Below are 20966 nucleotides of genomic sequence, written 5' to 3'. Positions count from 1 at the left end.
GGCCTCCCTAATGGAGATAGCCACCCATTTTGCAAGACGTAGCAGCCGGAGAGGGCTTATAAGCACGAGGTAAAATGAGATGTCTGCCAATCGGGATTTCTGGTACCATGGAGGCAGAGAAGTACATTCCACCGTGGAAGTCGCCGTATATTATCGGAATAGCGGGGCTCAGTGGATCCGGCAAGACGACTGTTGCACAAAAAATCATATCGTCCATAAATGAACCGTGGACCATCCTCTTTTCTCTAGACAACTTCTACAAGGAACTAACACCAGAGCAAAGCGCACAAGCGTTCCGGAATGAATACGATTTTGACACGCCTAACTCCATTGACTTAGACCACCTTTACGATTGCGTGAAGTCGATCAAGCAAGGAAAGAAGACAGACATCCCAATGTACTCGTTTGTGAAACACAAGCGACTGCCAGACGAAAAGTTGACGATTTACGGCGCTAACGTGGTAATCATCGAAGGGATATATGCTCTTCACAAGAAGGAGCTTTTGGAATTGATGGATTGTAAGGTTTATGTCGACACAGATCTGGACATTTGCTACTCGAGACGTTTGCTGCGGGACATTGTCCACCGGGACCGTGACATCCAGGGTGTCATCAAACAGTGGGACTCATTTGTCAAGCCAAACGCTGTCTCGTACGTACTTCCTACCAGAGCAAATGCAGATGTTGTCATTCCGAGAGGCTCCGACAATACTGTCGCAATGGAAATATTAATCCAACACTTGAGGAGACAGTTGGACCAAAAGTCCATTGACCATGTGAACCACTTGAAAACCTTGGGCAAAGCTGTTGTCCCGGTAAACTGGGAGAATGTACACTTCTTGAAACCTACAAACCAATTGAAGGCCATCAAAACAATAATATTAAACAGAAACTCTACAAACGACGATTTCGTTTTCTTTTTTAACAGGGCAGCATCGATCTTGATATCTGAAGCTCTTGACTTGGTGGAGTATATTCCAGGCACTGAACTCAAGAAAACGATAGTGACTCCAACCAACTGTACCCTGGAAATGGGTGATGCTTTCTTCCCTGGACAGGAGGTTATTGCTGTTTCTGTTGTGAGATCAGGCGACTGCTTCATTAGATCCCTTCGCCGAATTATTCCAGCAGCGAAAATTGGGAAGCTTCTTATTCAAACTGATTCAAGAACAGGTGAGCCAAAATTACACACAGAAAAACTGCCGCCATTGGAAGCAAAGGAAGGTGGCAAACCGTCCAAAGTCTTACTATTTGACTCACAAACTATATCCGGTGCCGCCGCAATCATGGCAATCAAAGTTTTACTAGACCACAATGTTCAGCAAGATCAAATTGTACTTGTAACCTATACATCCACCGAAACAAGTATTAGAAAGATATTCAATGCTTTTCCTAGGATTCACCTGGTGGTCGCATGTGTAGGCAAGCGTTCCCACGAGAGCACCCTAATCTCCAATCCTGAGGCGGACTCTAATTTGGACTCAGATTGGTGGATGTCATCCCGTTTTATAGATAGCAGGTACTTCGGTACAAGCTAAATTTCACAACGAGTTTCACGCTCTTCTACTCAGCCTATCATTTATATAATCTTTACAGTTCAATCAATCTCATTTTACCCAATATTTTCTCAGTTTTGATCCTAAAGTTGAGGGAATGTAATTAATAATTTATAGATGGGTTTATAGAAAATATCATGAGCTTTATTGCATGCTGATTGAAAGAAAAAAATTTAATATTCTCGATATTTCAAAGTACTTGTTTGTTTAGAAACCGATCAACCTCAAACAGAGATACCCAACAGTGATGACAATTAGAAGACAACCCAAACTGGTTGGAACCCCAATTCTGATGAATGTGCCAACGTTCAAATACTTATCACCAAGATTGTTGGTCAATCCAATGGCAGTAACGTTAGGAAATCCTGATGTTGGTAAACCCATTGCACAAGAACAAATGAGAGAAGTACAGAAAACTAGGATGTTTGGATGTGGGTCTGGCAATGAACGTCCAATTTCTGCGATCAATGGAATGATAATAAGGGCAGCGACTGTATGAGAAACAAAAGTGGCCATTATAAGAACAATGAATCCAAAAACAGCTAAAATTGTAAACAATTCTGCGTCTTCAAGTTGTTTCTGAATCAAATTGGCAATAGTTGTCAAAAGTCCCGAAACCGTCACCGCCTTACCTAAAGCAAGACCACCCATGGCGAGAATTACAATTGTCCAAGGGTAATTATTGAAGTCTTCTTGTGATAATGCTCCTGTTGCATAAAAAGTAACCATTGAAATCAAAGCAATCTGACCCATATCACCTAACCATGGTTCCAAAACCGATGCTAAACACCAAAGCACAATGGTGACCAAAGAGATCGCCAAAACAAAATACTGCTTGGAACTAAAATTATCTGAATGTTGATGAATTGGAACTATGGTAACATCTTTAAAAGAAAAGGAGATCATCAACACGATAAAAATCAAAACCAAACAACAAGCACAAACAGGAATGGAAACTGAAAACCATTGTATCCAATTAGGTGGTGGATCCATAAACTGAAGTGCAACAACATTCTGGGGGGATGCAATTGGAGATGCCATTCCTGCAACGCTTGATGCTAATGCAATTCCTAAAACCAAAGCTTGTGCGAACTCATTTTGAACAGTCTTCCCATTAACGGTTTTATCAGTCAATGTATTTAAAATAGGCTGAACCACAGAGTACATCAATACCGGAGCGGCGACGTTGGATACAAAGGCAGCAATTATGGTAGAAACCACCATAATTGCAAACAATATTGGAGCAGGACGTTGTTGTACCTTTGACAATAAGAATGTGCATGCGTATTTATCCAAGTTATGTTTGGAAAGTGCCGCTGCGAGTGTAAAACCACCCAATAGCAATAAGATAATTGGGGACCACATTGCAGCACAAATGAACTTGGAAGCTTCTGGAGCGCTAAATACTTCACCTGTTTCCGGATTCTTCAGCACTTTCAAAACAACCAATAAAAATGGGAGTAAAAGAGAGGTGGTGAAAAGAGGAATTGCTTCTGTAGCCCAAGATAACGAGGAACAAATCAAAACTGCAAAGCAATTTTTTTGCTGTTCATCCTCAAAAGGAGATATGTTAAGCAAAACTAAAGTTATGAGAGCAATGATGACAATTTTTAGGGTCGAAAGTGAAGTTAGGAAGCCAGGAATGGTTAATTGTCTACCAGCACCTAGTTTTATTGTGAAAGGATTACCATGAGAGCCGGCGCCTTCCTTTGCAAATTCAGGTTTGGCGTAAGCGGCCTGTGACTTTCTCTCCAACCCAATCATATCCCTCCACACAGTGTTTCTTTCGAAAACAACCTTTTCACGTAAGTTTGTACCCAATTCTAGCTTTGCTTCATTGATGTTGTGATGCGTGAATATGGAATACAATGTGACAAGGTCTGAAATTTTAGCATTTAGTTGTTCAATGGTAGAGTTCTTGAACACATAGTAGTCGTTTTCAAGTTTGGACAAATATTCTGACTTGATATTGGTCTGAAGAAGTTTATCAAACTTTTTCAATGCTTTGCCGAAACCAATTTTATTCAACTCAATAAAAGACTTAAGTTCTGATATGTGAGTGAAAACACGTGTTATCAATGGTTTTTTTTCGACTTTCAGTGCCTCCAGGAATGTGACGTGGAAATCATCGTCATAGAATAATGTAGGAAACGATTTCTTCTTTTGTAGTCTCAAGGAGTCAAGGTCGTCAACAGATTCCATGTGGCTTTCATGAGGTAGACCTATTACACCATTACCATTAGGAGCTAACCTAGGACTTATCAAAGATTCAATCTGATCTATTGAATGATCGAAATTCTCAATGTTGTTTTCAGCTGTGTGACCATTTTCATCGTGATTTGATAAATGGTCTGCTGGCTCATTGATGTCCTGATAGTTTGGTAAGAGGGAGCGCAATATCTTCTTCAATTGGTCCCTGCTTTTAGCATCGTTGGAATCATAAGGGAATTCCGACTCGAAATCCGAAAATTCGTGGAAAACAGATATGTACTCTTTGGAAATTTCTTCCTCTTTCTGGTTGTAGAACTTGTTGATACGATCAGCTTCTGCATCCAAGGCTTGTTTGAACACAACCACTGGGTTTTCGGGATCGTTTGGGTCTGACGTAAAACTGGCCTCTTCGTTGAGGTTCTTGCTGTTGAGCTCCTGAACATACTGTTTCTGCAAATTGTAAGCAATTTTTTTCAACGTTGAATAGTTGATGTATTTTGAAGACCACTCAGGGACAGCATTGAACTGGAGTGAATGGGAAAACTTCATCTTGGTCTTGGGGGTTAGGTCTGAAGGAGAGAGTGATGTGAAGGTTGCTAAATCCTGTAGCTCGATGTCCTGGCCAAAGGGGTCTATGCTGATGTGGTTATCGCTGATGGAGTTGCGAGGTGATGAGTTGCCAGTAAACCTTCGTATAAGCTTATACCGAGACAGTGTGAAGAAAGCCTCTGTAGGCGTGCGTGGTGTAATGCAAACGTCGGAGGCTATCTGTAGGATCAAGCACTATGACGAAACCTACGAGATTACTGAATCATGCAAGCAGAAGCCGGCTAGAAAACACCGCTGATAACTGGCTGCCGCCTCGTTTCCCGGTTTGGCACTTCTGTGCTCGATGTTCTTTGTTGTCTGTTTCAATTCTATTCACAGAATGCCTCCAAAATTTTCGGGCTTGCCCAAATACCGACTCCGCAGTTTTACATGCGGCCACACTGGGTGTATACCGCTGTCCATCGACGACCAGGCTCATCCCTACGTCCAGGGCCCCTGTTCTTTTGTCCCCCAGCTAACTTCCCTGTGAAAGGGCCAGAAACACGTGCCCTTTTTCCCCAAACCGGTTTTTGAGCCGATCGGCCCACCATGTCCGAGAAAAAATTAGAGATCCGTCTTGTGGGGAAAGGAGATGATGATTGAAGCCCATATTAAACGAACAGTGGAAAGCTGAAAAAAGAGTATAGAAGGTGAGTTATTGGGGCCTAAACATAAGTGGAGAATACCAATTGCAGCAGTTGCAATGTCCACACTTACTTTGCAGACATTTTTAGGGAACAGCAATATCCAGGAGTTACAGGATTTTGCCACTGTGCTCCTATCCCGGATGGAGAAAGAGTATCCTGGAGACTCGGTAGAAACAGAGAAAGTCAAGTCTCTATTCATTGACGTGTACCAGATAATCAAGCCTGGATTGAAGTCTTCTCCGGGAGAGGGTAGTGGGACCACAGCACCGAAGATATCGCAGGGAGAAGACCGCTTCAAGAGTCTATCTCAAGCGGAGGAACAGGATTTCACACTGTCTGCAACAGGCGTCGATGTCCTCAATTGTGCGATTCTGCAGATAAGGGACAACCTGTGGCTTGAGTCGGAAGACAGTAATATTAGAATGCTTTCAGAGATTATGGTCTTGAATATTTTGGTAACGTTGATGCTTGAAATCAGCAAAACCTTGATCACCTCGACGCTCAATACATCGAATACCATCAATTATTATGATTGTGTTTTATCGAAAAAGTATTCTGTGCTGTTATACTTTCTTCAGACTCTGCCCCAAAATACGTTTGCCTTCTTGATGGAGGTGAAAAAGGTGAAGTTGGTTTCCCCTTCTAGCACAATCGTGGAAATCCCTTCATGGATACCTAATTTTTTCCGTGATATATACGCTGCAACCCTCAAATACTTCAGACTAGCATACACCATGATTGACAGGTCTATAGAGGACTTTTTCCGGTCTCCAACAACGTTTTTAATGGAAAGACAGCAAAATTCCAGATCGTTGTTTGTCAAATTTTGGAACTCGACTTTCCAATTACCATACTATTACTCCAAATATGAAATAGAGAGAAGAAGGAAAAACTTGGTGAACCTACAGAAGACAAACATATCAAAGTTAGGTTACTTGTTGACCAACTCACCGCATTATGATCTAAAGAATGACAATCTATCCACTGACTTCTCTACTATCAACAGTTTCCTCGAAAGTTTCCTCAGCTCGGACAAGTTTACCCAGTCGTCTTTACCGAAAGAGAAGCAACTCAATATTGATAACTTGTACTCTGCATTCAGTACCGGGTCGTATGAACTCAAGCACAAGCTAGATAGAGTGGAAAGTGAGAACGCAATGCCGTCATACTTTACTCGGAATTGGCCGATTATAATACCCGCCGGCTTATTTATAGGTTCGTACGTCCCATCAGCGCTGAGGAACACCAGATTACTCATAACCGATCCACAGGTGCGTAGCGAGTCGTATGAGTACTTCAAGCAGCTTGTTGATTATTGCATAGACACTACAGTTTCATTCTGGAAGCATTGGGTTGTGAATCCAATAAACAACATATTGAAAACCATCAGGCATGACGACAATTCCGAAATAGCGTTAATGTCACAAAAATCCCTTGCCTCCGATCTTGACTCACTTGAACGGATGGCCATCGATTATATTGTTGATTCGTCTCCGACGGGAGGCAACATGTCGTTATCAGAGCTCGACCAAATCAAGAACGCCATCAAGTCTGGGGATATGACGCTGGTGATGAACAACTACGAAAGAGACTTGAAGACACCGATAAAGTCTATTGTTGCTGGCGATATGATTCGGAACATACTGATTCAGATCCAGAAAACCAAAGTGGACGGATCGCTTGCATTAAACGGGGTCGACCAGATCTTGAAGAGTCAGGAGCTAGTGTTTGGCTTTGTTGCTGCCTCTCCTAGTTTGTTTATTGTATGGATGTTGAAGAACTCGTTCATGAGTTGGTACAACGGGGAAAGCAAGAGCTCTTACAAGAACGTGCAGACCAGGGAAGTTAAGACTAGAGTCAATGCAAGCTTAGGCAAGATTGAAAAGCTTGTGGACTATATGGTCAGCCAGAAGCGTGACAACAGTGTCTCCGATGACGTCGATTACTACAAAAACGGGTTGGTCTTCATTGAGGTGAGAAGCTTGAAGCGCCTCTCCAAGAAGTTGCTACCTCTGTACGTCTACTACCAGTTCAAGGAGGATGTGGAAGAGCTAGTCGGCACTTCTTCGGACGTGGAGTACAAGCTATTGACGATACAGAGAATATGGAACGTCTATGCCGGGTACCTCAGGTAATTGGCGCCCCGAGGCACGACATTTTTCTTTCACCTACCTTTATTTCTTCCTGTGTACTCTTTTCAATTAGCCGCTAACTTGGAATGTACCGCACGAGGTTTCAGGCTTGTTCATATATTAAGAATTGTTATAAAAGCAGTAGATAAAAGAGGGCATGTATGTAAAACAGGGCGGAAGAACTGAAACAGGTCTACTCCGTCGCACAAAAGCAGACAGTGCCTAGGAGCACATGGAGTTGATGAGTCTGCTACCGATGGTGGCGCCGGCACCGAAAATGACTGAATCCCACAGCCTTCTGAAGAAGTTTCCGGCAAATTGGCCACCTCTTCCTCTCGATTTCTGTTGGGGTTGTTCTTGTGGCATGAAAGGTTCTTGGTAGTTCTTGGACATTTCGCAAAGAGTTTTTTTTTAAAACAGGGGATGCTACCTAGAAAGGGCACAGAACTACGTGGCAAAAAGAAAAAGAAGTACCACAACGTCCCAGGAGAACTAGCAACAACACCGAGGCCGGGCAAGAGCTCTCTCTCCCCGTGGTCCCAGCCCTCCCAGCCCCGCGAGCGTGTGCCCAGCCGCCTTCAAACTGCTGCCTGGCTTCTTCACGTTCTGCTCGCTGCAAGGCACCGAAAAAAAAGAAAAAAACCTTCCTTGCCTTTCCGTCTCAACCCTGCAGTTGCACAGCCCGCACAGCCCGCACAGCCCGCACAGCCCGCACAGCCCGCACAGCCCGCACAGCCCGCACAGCCTGCACAGCCCGTGCGGCGGCAATCGGTCTAGCTGCCTTTTTAGACGAGATGTGGGTTAACCGGAGCAGGAGAAGGAGCAGGAGCCGTCAGACAAGTAGTGATCGTACACTCTCACAGAGACCGTCTTCTCCACCAGCGCCGCTGCTGCTACTGCGGACAGCAGCCTTCTGAATGACGTCGTCCACCGCCAGCGTGACACCGGAGACTGCGTTGCTGCTCAGGCCTGTGAGGTTTTCCTTCAGCAGAGAGTCGTTCTCGTCATAGATGATGGAGTTGGAGGAAACGTAGACAAGCCGGGTGGCTGCGTTGTGGCTGATGTTTGCCGAGTTGGTTGTGTTTATGGTGGTGGTAGTGTACGTGGTGTTTGCGATGCTGCTGTTGGTGCTGTCGCTTCCGTCGGTGTAGTAGCTCTTGACGGTTTTGGAGCTTTTGCCGATGACGGCCGGGGAAGCAGAAAAAGACGTGACTTCTTCCACCTCGTCGTCTTCTTCCGTTGCCGGCGTTTCTGGACCGCCCCTTAGGAGAAACTCGGCCACCTCGTCCGCTTCGTCCGCTTCGTTTGTTTCGACTACCCCAACCTCCTTTGTTTCTTCTATTTTCTCTGGGCGTTGCCTCCCTTTTTCTTCTGGGTTGTTTTCGAGTTTGCTCCCTGAGTCGGTTTTGATTTCTGCTTCAGGCTTGAGTTCTGAACTGTTTTGGGAGCCGGACTTGGACTCTTCTTCGATTCTTGTGCGATTGCTCGCTGGGCTCCCTTGTTCTTGTTGCTGGTTTTGTTTCCGGGTTTGTCTGCGATTGCTCGCATTTTGAGCCTCGTACTCCTTCTCAATCTCCTGCAAATCGTCAACAGTCATGTTGTAGTCTGTAAGCGTGTTTTCCTTGATCTCAAGGTAAACGTCACTGTGCTGCTCGCTATCCTTGATCATATCTTTGACAAGTTGTTGCTTGTACATTTCAGAAATACTCCGGTTCATTTGAAAAGCGTCCTTTGCAAAACATCCTAATATTTTGGTAAAGGTAGCCTTCAAGATGAATACCCCGACAACGGTGACCAAAAATGTGTAAACGATTTCGTCGTTTGGAACATCTTCATTCGTTTGTTGCTTGATGAAATCAATACCTTTCTCAACTACAGTGCCAACCTTTTCACTTGCCATCTCTACATATGGCGTGACAAAAGTATCGTGAAGCTTGACATATTCTGCTAAGTATGTTTTGAATGGCTCTTGACCTGCAACGCAAAGTAGCTTCTCTTCGCAAGTGGAATAGATCAGCTCACAGGAATCGTGAATGATTTTTCCTACCTTGGACACATTTTCTCCAATCTGAGGATGTTCCTGCAAGAATTCCAAAGCTCCTTGTTTGAGCGTATCAATGACGAAACAGGCTTTTTTATACAAAAAGCTGTGTTTCTTGAAATAATCGAAAATTGGCAAGGAGCTAAAAGATGAGTTTTTCTCCTCGACAAAATGTTCAGGTTGGAAAGTCTCTGCAAAGTTATCTTTGATCAAATCTTTCTTCTCATTCAATAACTGGTACAATTTCTCACCACCTTCAAGTAATGAGCCCTCCTCAGCCACATTGTAGAAAAAAATGGAGAGTATGATAAGCAAGCCGTAGTACAGTGGGGCTAGTGAAACGTCCATTTTTGGTTCTGGCTCTTCGTTGTGCAGCTAATTTGATACTAAGATAAATGTGCAGAAATGGCCTACCTTGTGAAGCGGGAAAGGCATGGCAACCGTTGTAGCAGAGAAAAACTGAAGCTTGCCCACCTTTGTCATGTCTTCTGAAACACTCGCTTGCGAGAGAGCATGATTTTTTCCCGCCGCTACTATACCCGGCTTTCCGGTTGAGAAAATCCATCTTTTTCAATTCAAAACCAAAAATCCTGTGTCACATATTGTAGAAAGGGGGAAATCTTACTAGTCTTGTTCCAAAATTGATTCAGCAGAACATATTAAAGAATGTTCCAGATAGAAGCAGTAGCATTTTGGTCAATAAATGTTATCAGTGTGGGATTAGCACTGATGACTTTGTCCGTACTTTTGGTGTCATTCTTCCCTGCCATAAATTCTTTCCTCACATATGGTAAGACGTTGAAAATTGTGAATCATAAAAAAACCAAAAGAAACAATCTAGCTAACTTGTCAATAGTGCACGAATTGTATGTGCCCAAAAAATGGTTTACCCACTTCTATGTAATTCATTTCGTGTTATCTCTCGTTAACACTTACGTGATAGTATTCCCGAACTCACAGTTGACTGATTTACAAGTTATAGCCTTACTGAATTTGGCTCAAAGCATACGAAGAGTTTACGAATGTCAAAGAGTTTCAAGGTTTTCATCTTCTGCCAAAATCCATATATTCCATTATCTTGTAGGGCTCATATTCTATGCATCAGTGGACGTACTACCCTTCATGATGCATTTGCTGCATGAGGAAAACACCATTTCTTTTGGCTACATTTTGATTCCTATTCTTGTGTTTTTCTTGGCATCATGTGATCAATTATTCACTCACATCATCCTTTCAAAACAGAAAAAATATACATTGCCTGATGTAGGACTATTCAATTACGTTGTTTGTCCGCACTACATGGATGAATGCCTAATATACTTTTCTTTCTTGTTGGTACGGCCATGCATCCCTTTGCTCATGGTTATGACATGGGTAGTTATAAACTTATCTGCTTCTGCAAATCAATCATACATCTTTTACAAAAATAATGAAACTAGCAACATTTCAAGCCGTTATAGAATCTTTCCTGGTATCTACTGACTAAAACTTTAGTCTTCATTCAGTTCTAAATATAATTAACATACAAGATATATACAGGATAGTAGTATCATTCGATATACTTAGAGAAGCATAATGAGCTGTTGGTACCTCCAAACCCAAAACTGTTGGTCAATGCATGCTTGAGCTCTATTTCTTGAGGTTTGTTTGCCACGTAGTCGAAAATAAAATCAGTTTTGACATCTTCATCACTCGTACCAGGATCTTCACAATTCAATGTAGGGGGAACAATACCCCCTTTCAAAGCCAAAATTGTGAAAATTGCTTCAACAGACCCAGCTGCACCTAATAAATGGCCTATTTGGCCTTTATTTGAACTCACTCTTAAATTAGGATTCACTTCTTCAAATATGCTTTTAATAGCAAAGTTTTCAGCCCTGTCCCCTAATAGGGTAGATGTAGCATGTGCATTAATGTACCCGATATCGGCAGCATCGACATTTGCCCTTCTAATGGCCATCTCCATTGCACGTCTGGCACCATCACCCTCTTTACTTGGTGTAGTTATATGAGTAGCATCCCCACTGAGGCCATAGCCTGTGACTTCGGCATAAATTGGAGCTTTTCTTTTCAGTGCATGCTCTAACTCCTCCAAAACTAATATGCCTGCACCTTCCCCAAGAACAAATCCAGATCTATCTTTATCGAACGGCCTGGATGCCTTTTCTGGGTCATCATTGAACCTAACTGTAACACTTTTCGATCGTGCAAATCCGCCGAGCGCTACAGGATTTATAGCAGCTTCTGATGCTCCACAAACAATAACATCAGCATAATCGTCTCGGATAAACCGGAAAGAATCCCCAATAGAATGGAGCCCAGTGGCACATGCAGTTGAGACAGAGTGGTTCACCCCTTTCAGACCATATTTGATCGAAACATTGCCACTAGCCATATTTGCTAGTAGTCGAGGTATAAATAGCGGTTGGATCTTTCTGTAACCATACGTTGCAAAATTGACAGCGTTGTTGGCAGCATCATCAAATGACCCGATGCCTGATCCAATGCATGCTCCAGATCTAAGCCGATCTTCTTCTTCCAATTCTTGAGGATTCCATTTCGAATCCATAAGTGCCTCATCCGCAGCTACGAGTGCATACTGAATAAATGATGAGAATCTCCGTAATTCATGAGTACTAAAACGTTCGGCGGGGTTGAAAACTCCAGGCAAAGTTTTGCTTGTATGCGTTTCGCTCACTGGCACCTTACCGACGACTTTTGCTGGTATATCCTTATACTTATCGGCATCTGCAAGCTCACTAGTTGAAATTATTCCAGATTTCCCACTTAGTAGCTTTTTCCATGCATGAGCTACGCCAGTGCCTAGCGGTGTAACTAATCCTAGACCAGTTACAACCACACGCCTACTTTGTGACATTGATATTGAAGTGTTAGGCTTGTGCAACTATCACGAAAGCATGTTGAAGTCTGCATTGAATATGTCTTAATTTGATCATTATATATTGCACGAAGCGAAGACATGAATTTACAATAAAATTGGTGCAAAGATGTTCCTAAATTTTTCAGTTTCCCTTTTGGAAAAATTTAAAAAATTTTCTATAACCTATACGATTTACCTTCCTGGGATCATGCTCTATGTTTTAGAGTTTACCTTGACAGATAACAATTAAGAGCTTCGCAACACGATTCTACCATGGCAGGTGGTACACAGTTGAAAAAGCTAAAAGAGTCGTTAAAAAATGCCGGTCTGACCGGACAATCAAACCTTGGAAAAAAAAACAAGGGAAAAAACAGAAATGGAGCACAAGACAAGCTTCGCAAAGATGAAAGACAGAAGGCCTTGAATGAGATCAGAGAGCAATTCAATCCATTTGATGTAAAAGTCACAAGAAATAAGAGAGCAGATGCAATAGACAAGAAACTTACCGTTGGAAAACCTGGTATAAACAAGCAAGCTGGAGAAGAAGCTAGACGTAGCGAGTATGAAAGTAGGTTGGAGAGAAGAGGTAAAGTAGGTGGGATTATCGATAGAAGATTTGGAGAGGGTAATTCAAAATTGACACCTGAAGAAAAAATGTTGGAAAGATTTACCAAGGAAAGATTAGCAAAGGCCAACAAGAGTTCAATGTACAATTTAGAGGATGGTGACAATATTGATGACGAAGACAATCAAGATTTTGGTGAGCTAACACATCTAGGGCAGTCATTGTCTGGCAAAACAACTACCACGGGTATCAGTATCGATAACGATGACTTTTTTTCGAGAAAAAGAAATGGTGATACAAGCAGCCATGAAGAGGAAACAAATGGAGAGCCAGTCAGAAAGAAAACAAAAGCGGAAGTTATGAAAGAAGTTATTGCAAAATCCAAAAAATACAAGCATGAGAGACAGAGAGCACATCTGGAAAACATGGAGAAGGTTGATGAATTGGATGATGCTTTTGATAATGTTATGGATGAGATAAGTGTAGTCAACAGAGGAAAGCAAGATGATGCCGGCAAGTCCAAATTTGACATTGACTATGAGATGAAAGTGACTGAAGCCAAACTTGACAAAAGAGCAAAACCAAGCGATAGAACTAAAACTGAAGATGAAATTAAACAAGAAATTGAGGAGAAGAAGGCAGAGAACGAGAAAAAGAGATTACAGAGGATGGAAGGTGAGGAAGATGATGAGGATGAAAATAGAGTCAGCGGTGCTGTCGCTGATGATCTCGGCGATGATTTTTGGGCTGAAAGTGGAGATGAAGAAACAGGTTTTAGTGTGGGCTCTCCGGTTGATACAGTGTCAAGTGATGAAAATACTGATGTTGAGTCACAAAGTGATGATAATGAGTCAAGAAAACCAAAATCTAGCGATTCGAAAGAGAATATAATCAAAATCGGAAACAAGACAATAGTAGTAAAGCCTAAAATTTTGAAATCTAAGCTCACCTGTCCACAAAACCTGAAAGATTTCAAGAGTCAAATAATAGAAGACGATTTTGAAAACGTAGTGTCCACAATTAAGAAAGTCTATGAAATCTATCAGCCAAAACTTGCCGAAGGAAACAAAGAAAAATTGGGAGTATTTACCACTGTTCTATTTGAATATCTTTTAGAGCTATCGAATAAGACTATTGGAGCAGAGAATCATGAGTATGTGAGACTAATGGATTTCTTAGCTCGCACAATTTGCAATTTGACTGAAAAATATCAGGAGTTATTTCTCGAAGCTTTCAGAAAACACATCACAGATGCACATGAGCGACTTTTAGTGCAAGATATAGCCAAGTTCCCATTACAGAGCGATGCAATTCTACTTACGTTGGTAGGACGTACATTCTCGACGTCTGATAAGTTTCATCTCGTGGTAATACCAGCTCTTTTAGTTGCTGGAGAAGCTTTGGAATTTATGAGTCCAGAAAATAACAAAACGCAAATGTTTTTTGGACTTTACCTTTGCGATCTGCTATTGCAATATGAGAGAATTTCCGATAGAGTGATTCCGGAAATCATTTCATTTCTCCAACGTTTACTACTCGCTACAATTCCATGTCCTCATGCTTTGGAAGATTGGCAAAAAGTCCTCATTTGCTCGGTTGCGCCTGTTCCATCAGATTACACTTGCACATCACCTTGTGATATACCCTCCGAAACAGAAAAGCTTTCAATCTCAAAGATGTGGGCACTTTCATTATCCTCCGAATCTGAAGATGAAGACACGTTCATCAAATTGATCATTCTAAAAGTTGTCAGAACCTTAGATTTGGTGATAAGTAGAATGATTAAAAACACAAGTGCAGCACCAGAGTTGACGTCGTCTTTTATTCCCCTAATGAGGCATTTGATAAAGCATACGTCTACCCCGAACACCACTATCATAAATGTTGCAAACAAGTTAACGAATATTCATAGAATTTCCACACAAGAGCGGCGTCCACTTAAGTTACAGAAACACCGTGCCGTTGGTATTGCACAAATTACCCCAAGATTCAACGAAAACTTTAATCCTGACAGAAAGTCAAGTCGTTCTGTGAACATGGATCCACTGGACCCAGTTGCTGTTCGTGAAGAGATCTCCAAATTGAAGCACCAAGTCAAGGAAGAAAGGAAACAAGCTCTTAAGGAACTCAGAAGAGATGCTAAGTTTGAAGCCAGAGCTCAAATTGCCACGAAGAAGAAAGAATATGACGATTACCACAGTAAAATGGCCAAAATTTACAATTCTATTCAAACAGAGGAAGGTACAGCTAAGAATGAATATGAAAAGGAGAAGAAGGCACGTAAAAACAAAAAATAATCGTATTAAATTATCTGTAGATTTTTCTTTATATAATGCTTTCTACTGTAGAAAGAGGATTTTATTAATTAACTCTTTTTTTATGCTGATAAACTTGATTCAACAAACCTAATACACCACCGCTGCCGCTATTGCCGTTATCATCATCATTGTCATCTGTGACTGTATTTGCGCCCCCATATTTGTTGAGACCAGATCCATTACTGCTATCCAGATTATTTGATCTGCCGTACCCTAACTGGAAGCTTTCGCCTAAAATCATACTATTGCTCAAATCATCAATGTAGTTCCTTGCATTCGGGTTAAATAGCCCTGCATTTGTTTCCTCCATTTGTTCTTGATATACTGGTAAATCGTTGTTCACCAACTTACCATTTTTAGAAATGCCACCATTTCCAGTATTCGAATTTTGGTTATTTAGTATGGCCGATCTAAGTAAGCCATTTTGTACTCTAGTGTTTTTCTTCGAGATAGGTTGAGCATTTCTACCACTGGGGCTATTGCCACCATTACTTCTGTTGTTTCTATTGATGCCATTACCACCATAACTGTCAACAAAATACAAGTAAGACTTCATCATCTTGTCATCTTTATCATCCACAGGTTCATCATGGTCAGTGTAATGTGTGGACTGAGTGTGATCTTTGTTGTCCTCCAATTTGAACATTGCAAAGCTACAGACATATCCTATTCCATCAACGTGTACACTGAAGTCCCGGAAGAAATCAACTATTTTATCGCACGAGTTCGGTAGTGACACATAGAGGATATACGGTAACAAAATCAAACTGCAAAGCTCTTTAAAAATCAATATTAATTTCAAATTGTACAAGTCGCAGAACTGATTTTTGACATCTAAAGTATGGTATCTGCTTTCCCATGAATTAGGAAGATAGTGGGTAAATTGAGAAACTTTTTTCAATGAAGCCTCAGGATCAAACAAGTATCTATTATTATTATCCGAGATTGAGTTTTTGCAAATTGTAAACAATGCCCCTAACGTTGACATATAAAACAAAACAGTTCTGCCTTCAGTTAACTCAAAGTTCAAAAAGTTCTCATGATCAATAATAGTCAAAATAGCTAAAATTGTAACTATGGATCCCGTGATATAAGAAATGAATTTTAGAATGATATTAGACAATTCTTTTGGAAACTGGTTTAAATAATTATCAGCGCTCTCAATTGACAAGTTGAGCCTTTGATCAAACAAGTGTGGTAACTCGTTATACTCCCGCATTCTCCATTTAGCATACGGAGAGTATCCTCTAGCGTTCAATAATCCTGGATTTGTTTTGAAATCGTAAAATAGTTTCAAAAAATAATACAGGATAAAATAAATCACCAAAAAGGGAGTCAAAAATATGCTTAACAACCCAGCCATCCTGAATCTTTTCCGCAAGTTTGTGATCAAGGATAATCGATGGTGTTGGCTTACTACCTTTCTTTTTAACTGGCCTTGATCGTTGAAAAGAAAGTCAAATATGCAGAGCTTTAAATTCCACTCTAATGTTTTAGTAAGAAAATATGTATTCACTACGGGAATAGTCAATGCTTTGCTAAGGATATTTTTATTGAAAATTGCTATCATGTAGTTTTCTTTCCTCATCAATCTGTTGGCAATATCATGGGCATTGAGTTTCAGTTTGGATTTCAAGTCGTTATTATTTCCATCATTTATGATGGCATTGGTATTTTGGTTCTTCAAAATCATTATCTTCTTAACTATCTGAGGCCAAGAGATGGTTTGTAACTCTGAATCATCGATTGCCAACAAGTGATTATAAAAGAGTTTTATTTCTTTCAAATCTAATAGCTCTTTGTAACAATTTTTTACCCTCAATACTAATAAAACCAGTAAAATAAAATGTAAACACCTTTGAGAAAATGGTATTTTGGCGTAACACTGCCCATCATAGACTTGTGATAACTTGGAAACGTTTTCATTCAGTAATTTTTTGTAATCGATGCAATTCCCCATGAAAGATGTCAACCACAAAACAAATACTATAATTAATAGGTCACAGATCTTCGATAAAGCAATACAATTCCAGCCATTTCTCATATAATAATCGTAGACATCATTGAGAAAGATATCAAGATTTGTAACATTTGCCCACATCCATAGAGCTCTCTCTTTAGGTGGTAGTTTTCTAGCATTGAAAATCTGCCTTTGGGTAGCACCAATATTAATGGGATTTGAGTTGTCAGTTGGTCTATTAGAAAGAAAGGCTGGTGGCGGAGGTTGCAGTACAGACGTTTCCATTGTTTTATGAGCAATCTGTCTGGCTTTTTTCCCGACTGTATTTAAGGCAGGACCAAATGTCTTTTCAGCCTCCTTCACCTGAAATATAAGTGATTGTTCTATTTTACTGAATATATTGGCAGAGTTGTTTTCATTACCGTGACTAGTATTATTTGTATTTTCGAAAAGTAAACTTTCAGGAATATCGTCATTGCCCAGTTCCAACTCCAGCTCTAACTCTTCACGTATTTGATTCTTGGCACTATCTGATAGCCCTTTTGTTGCTATTTTATATTCAGAGTCTGTGCCTATCTGACCAGAAATTATTGGATTGTCGGTCAAGCCGGCATTAGGGACAGTTTTATGCTGGTTGGGTCTGAAACTTGAATCGGCAGCTAGCTCACTTTCAGCATTTTCCGACTCTTCATCTGAATTATCATCTGACGATTCACTTTCCGAATTGAAGTTGATTGAGATGTTGGATCTGAGTTTCCTCTTGCTATTGGGATTTTTCCTGGATTTTTTTCTACTGCTATTGTTACTCGACCCATTCATCCCATCATTGGCCTCGTTTTTCAACGAAACTTCAGACATGAGCATGTTTTTGATTTTCTCATTATTCTTATCCAGATAAGCGTAATTATTTGAGAACTGCACTTCCATATCATCATCATCAAGAAATGGAGCCCCGTCAGGGTTTCTATTAGAAGCCCCATTAGCCTTATCGGAGCTGCTGCGATCAGCAGTTTGAGATATCGGATTAGCAGTAGATCCTGAATTCAACGAAGAATTCCCTAAAACCCTGGAAAGAAACGTATGTTTATTAAACTCGTTGATGTCCGACATTGCTCCGGCACGTTTCGTCGCTTTTTGATCAATCTCCTACATGCAAACACGACCAGGATTCTGGTGGCAATAACACAAAGACCCACCAGCAGTAGAGGGGGCGATAACACACCTTATCATCAACCAGACTATAGAAATTTTGGGCAGCCGACGCGACGATTTTTGTACAATTTTCGTGGGCGGCCAGCCTCATTGAATGTACACTGTGAAGATGAAGTTGTTAATCAAGCAAAAAGAAAAAAAGAGAGGTCATGGCGGAAAACGGGAAGGTTAAGCAGTTGGAAGCAGAAGCAAAAACCTTGGTTGAGCTTAAAGTTAACTTTGAAACATAGGATACTGAGAAGGGAAGTGTTAACTTGTGTTCAGCCCACCATGTCAAATTTTGTATCGAAACTCAGAACGGCCATTCTTTCCAAGCAAGAGATAAAGTTAGATCCAGAGGATGCAGTGATATCCGAGGCACAATCATTGATACTAGGCAATGATGAAAAATTCTCACTTGATTCCAAGTCTGGATTTAAGGCTGAATCTACGGAGAACGACATTCGAACAGTATATTTTTGTTGGTTGAATAATGAAGCAACTGTCACTGATTACATTGAAAAATGTGAGGCGTTTAAAATCCCAGTTATCTCGTTCATGGCAAGAACTGAATTGAGTTCTTACTTGAAAGGTGATACCGATACTTGCTCATATTTGGTTACCTTTGATGACGACCATCATAGCGGGGCCCATGAAACCTCCGACGCTGTGGATGCTAACGCGGAGGCCGGAACTTCGAGCGCTGTTGATGCAGGAAAGCAAGCCGAAGCTTCAGGGGATGACATAGAAAAGACAAACGGATCTGGTACAGTGAAGCGAGATGAGTCCAAAATTGAATCGAGTAAGAAGAGCACGAAGGACAGTGAAAGAGAAAGACAGCGTGATAAGCAAAAACGGTCAGAGGAAATCGAAAAAATCGACTACAAAGAGTCCAAAAGGAGGAAGCTTGAAGAAGATCCGCTTTTAAAATGTATCAGCATTCATGAGGTGGAGTTGATAGATCATGATAAGGCATTACGTGGTACTCAGAAGAGTAACGACTTTTCCAACCTTATAAGGGAATGTGAGTACAAAATTGTGCGTCCATTAAAAGCATCATTCAAGGGTAAGAGTTCATCCGCACCATCAGCAGCAACCACTTCTACGTCTACGACAACTGGAGCAGCCAAGCCAGGAGTCAATAGTTCAAGTGGAACAAAATCCAGTTCAGCTTCTGTATCGAAATCTCGGTCAAAGAAACCATCCTCCTCTTTGGCCACCTCTTCATCCGCAAACTCACTTGGAACGGTCTTACAGAAGAAAGATCCTATCATCATTCTCTCACCATCTGCTATCTCTATGATAACTATGACGAACGTCAAATCATTTTTGCAAAATGGTAGGTTTGTTGATGTGCACGATCCAAATTTTTCAGGGAATACGTCATCTGCTGGAGAAACTAATATGGTTCAGCTTGTGAGACACAGCAAAAGATTTAACAAGGACATCAAGTTTGTTGTCGTCAGCAACGTTGAAAAGTTCTTTGTCAAGCCAGAATACTGGGATCGTGTGGTTGCTGTGTTCACCACTGGTCAGGAATGGCAGTTCAAAAACTATAAAGTGAACCAGCCCAATCTCCTATTCCAGAAGGTCAAGGGATTTTACGTGAACTATAGTGGAGACAGTGTGCCCAGTAATGTCAAAAACTGGAACGTGCAGGTGATCAGCTTAGATAGAAACCAAAGATTCAAAGATAGACAGATTTCAGAATTCTTATGGGAAACTATCGAGCGTTTCATGTTATCCAGAGGATACAAATGATTTTCTTTGAAAAAATATACCTATGCTTTGTTAATCTGTTTAATACTATCAATATACTTTCTTATCAAATAAATCAAGAAGTGTAAAAGATCAAATAATGGTCGCCATTGAAGCTGGATGTATTTAGCTTTGGATAGTTGAGATAGAATAAATTATCCTATATCAGGTATTTTCTACAATCAAAGTTGCCGCTCGCAACACTAAAATACGAAAAAGGACTTGAGATCAGCCTGTCGTTCAGAAGACACTATATTCGACACATATCACCTACAGCTCGTGGTGGAAAATATGTTTTTCCATGATGAAGAAAGATTACCTGTATTATCTTAGGAAACGGTTTTCCGAGTTATCTCCGAGGGAAAAGAATGCGGTTTCGATGAAACCTCTCAGGCAAAAAAATAGAAGGCATTCCTTAGTCCGCTATGGACTAAAGTTTAGAAATAATATTTTTTTAAGTAGAGATTGTAAGTGATAAAGCAGATTAATACAAAGAAAAAGTGTGAGTATAAAAAATACAGTACATATTTTATTATAAACAAACTAGTACAACGAATGAATATTAGATGGAAGTAAATAAAAAATAGAAACAGAATCAAAACGTTATTCCATTATCCACTCTTTTATTTCTCTTTTTTCTTTGAATAAAAAAGACAAAACAAAACAAAACTAGGGTAAGTAAAGTAAAGTAAAGTAAAAAATAATAAAATAAATGAGATAAATTAGAATAAAAAAAAGTAACACGACGTGAAAAAATTGACTAATAGTAACAAAGTTGATTGCTGAGGAATTTTGCTTTTGCTTTTGCTTCTGCAGGAGAATTCGGGGTAATGTAGTTGGGGTAGGCTATCGCTGACTATAATGGACGGAGATTAAAAAAAAAATAGAATTGACCATGAGACTTAGTCTGCAATTAGGGAATCAAAAGACATAATTTGGACGACTAACAAGTTGAAAACCAAACAACCTTTCAGGGTAGAAAAAAATGGTTAATCCATATCGGATAAATGAGAGTAAGTGTAGATTATACTGATAATGATATATTGTTATTGAGATTGGTAATGATGATGATGATAAATATTGGGGAATTGATCAGAAAAAACAACGTAAAAAATCTG

At 40.6% G+C, this 20966-nt stretch overlaps 9 protein-coding genes across 9 annotated transcripts; 5 read left to right on the top strand and 4 right to left on the bottom strand.

The window, feature by feature from the left end:
- Window positions 1–107: 107 nt before the first annotated feature.
- On the top strand, window positions 108–1538 carry PICMEDRAFT_29665 (hypothetical protein; the record flags this gene model as incomplete). Its single annotated transcript, XM_019162603.1, has 1 exon — window positions 108–1538. One exon carries the CDS (start codon window positions 108–110, stop codon window positions 1536–1538), a length of 1431 nt encoding a protein of 476 aa, XP_019020234.1.
- A 225-nt stretch (window positions 1539–1763) lies between these two features.
- On the bottom strand, window positions 1764–4316 carry PICMEDRAFT_28851 (hypothetical protein; the record flags this gene model as incomplete). The annotated part of the gene is made up of 2 exons (XM_019162560.1): window positions 1764–3778; window positions 3881–4316. 2 exons carry the CDS (start codon window positions 4314–4316, stop codon window positions 1764–1766), a joined length of 2451 nt encoding a protein of 816 aa, XP_019020233.1.
- Window positions 4317–5058: 742 nt separating this feature from the next.
- Window positions 5059–7137, top strand: PICMEDRAFT_70691 (hypothetical protein; the record flags this gene model as incomplete). The annotated part of the gene is made up of 1 exon (XM_019163705.1): window positions 5059–7137. The coding sequence occupies one exon, from the start codon at window positions 5059–5061 to the stop codon at window positions 7135–7137; it is 2079 nt and encodes a 692-aa protein (XP_019020232.1).
- Window positions 7138–7356: 219 nt separating this feature from the next.
- Window positions 7357–9625, bottom strand: PICMEDRAFT_75716 (hypothetical protein; the record flags this gene model as incomplete). Its single annotated transcript, XM_019164941.1, has 2 exons — window positions 8039–9625; window positions 7357–7518 (listed from the first exon to the last, which is right to left on the bottom strand). The coding sequence occupies exons 1-2, from the start codon at window positions 9521–9523 to the stop codon at window positions 7357–7359; spliced, it is 1647 nt and encodes a 548-aa protein (XP_019020231.1). The 5' UTR covers window positions 9524–9625.
- An 89-nt stretch (window positions 9626–9714) lies between these two features.
- On the top strand, window positions 9715–10691 carry PICMEDRAFT_95512 (hypothetical protein). The gene has a single exon (XM_019165100.1). It carries the CDS (start codon window positions 9842–9844, stop codon window positions 10655–10657), a length of 816 nt encoding a protein of 271 aa, XP_019020230.1. The 5' UTR covers window positions 9715–9841; the 3' UTR covers window positions 10658–10691.
- Window positions 10624–12073, bottom strand: PICMEDRAFT_14605 (hypothetical protein). Its single transcript, XM_019160455.1, has one exon. The coding sequence runs from the start codon at window positions 12051–12053 to the stop codon at window positions 10725–10727; it is 1329 nt and encodes a 442-aa protein (XP_019020229.1). The 5' UTR covers window positions 12054–12073; the 3' UTR covers window positions 10624–10724.
- Window positions 12074–12329: 256 nt separating this feature from the next.
- On the top strand, window positions 12330–14918 carry PICMEDRAFT_30584 (hypothetical protein; the record flags this gene model as incomplete). The annotated part of the gene is made up of 1 exon (XM_019162641.1): window positions 12330–14918. One exon carries the CDS (start codon window positions 12330–12332, stop codon window positions 14916–14918), a length of 2589 nt encoding a protein of 862 aa, XP_019020228.1.
- A 39-nt stretch (window positions 14919–14957) lies between these two features.
- PICMEDRAFT_14603 (hypothetical protein) lies at window positions 14958–18047 on the bottom strand. Its single transcript, XM_019160454.1, has one exon. It carries the CDS (start codon window positions 18007–18009, stop codon window positions 14983–14985), a length of 3027 nt encoding a protein of 1008 aa, XP_019020227.1. The 5' UTR covers window positions 18010–18047; the 3' UTR covers window positions 14958–14982.
- A 334-nt stretch (window positions 18048–18381) lies between these two features.
- Window positions 18382–19851, top strand: PICMEDRAFT_9600 (hypothetical protein; the record flags this gene model as incomplete). The annotated part of the gene is made up of 1 exon (XM_019165112.1): window positions 18382–19851. The coding sequence occupies one exon, from the start codon at window positions 18382–18384 to the stop codon at window positions 19849–19851; it is 1470 nt and encodes a 489-aa protein (XP_019020226.1).
- Between the last annotated feature and the right edge of the window lie 1115 nt (window positions 19852–20966).

The sequence above is a fragment of the Pichia membranifaciens genome (genome assembly GCF_001661235.1).
Source record: "Pichia membranifaciens NRRL Y-2026 unplaced genomic scaffold PICMEscaffold_1, whole genome shotgun sequence".
NCBI lineage: Eukaryota > Fungi > Ascomycota > Pichiomycetes > Pichiales > Pichiaceae > Pichia > Pichia membranifaciens.
The sequence above is the reverse complement of the archived record's forward strand: the minus strand, read 5'-3'. Positions and strand labels throughout refer to the sequence as shown.

Coding starts and splice junctions, on each gene's coding strand:
- PICMEDRAFT_14605 (XM_019160455.1), bottom strand. CDS start 12,053: ATGTCACAAAGTAGGCGTGTGGTTGTAACTGGTCTAGGATTAGTTACA.
- PICMEDRAFT_14603 (XM_019160454.1), bottom strand. CDS start 18,009: ATGTCGGACATCAACGAGTTTAATAAACATACGTTTCTTTCCAGGGTT.
- PICMEDRAFT_95512 (XM_019165100.1), top strand. CDS start 9,842: ATGTTCCAGATAGAAGCAGTAGCATTTTGGTCAATAAATGTTATCAGT.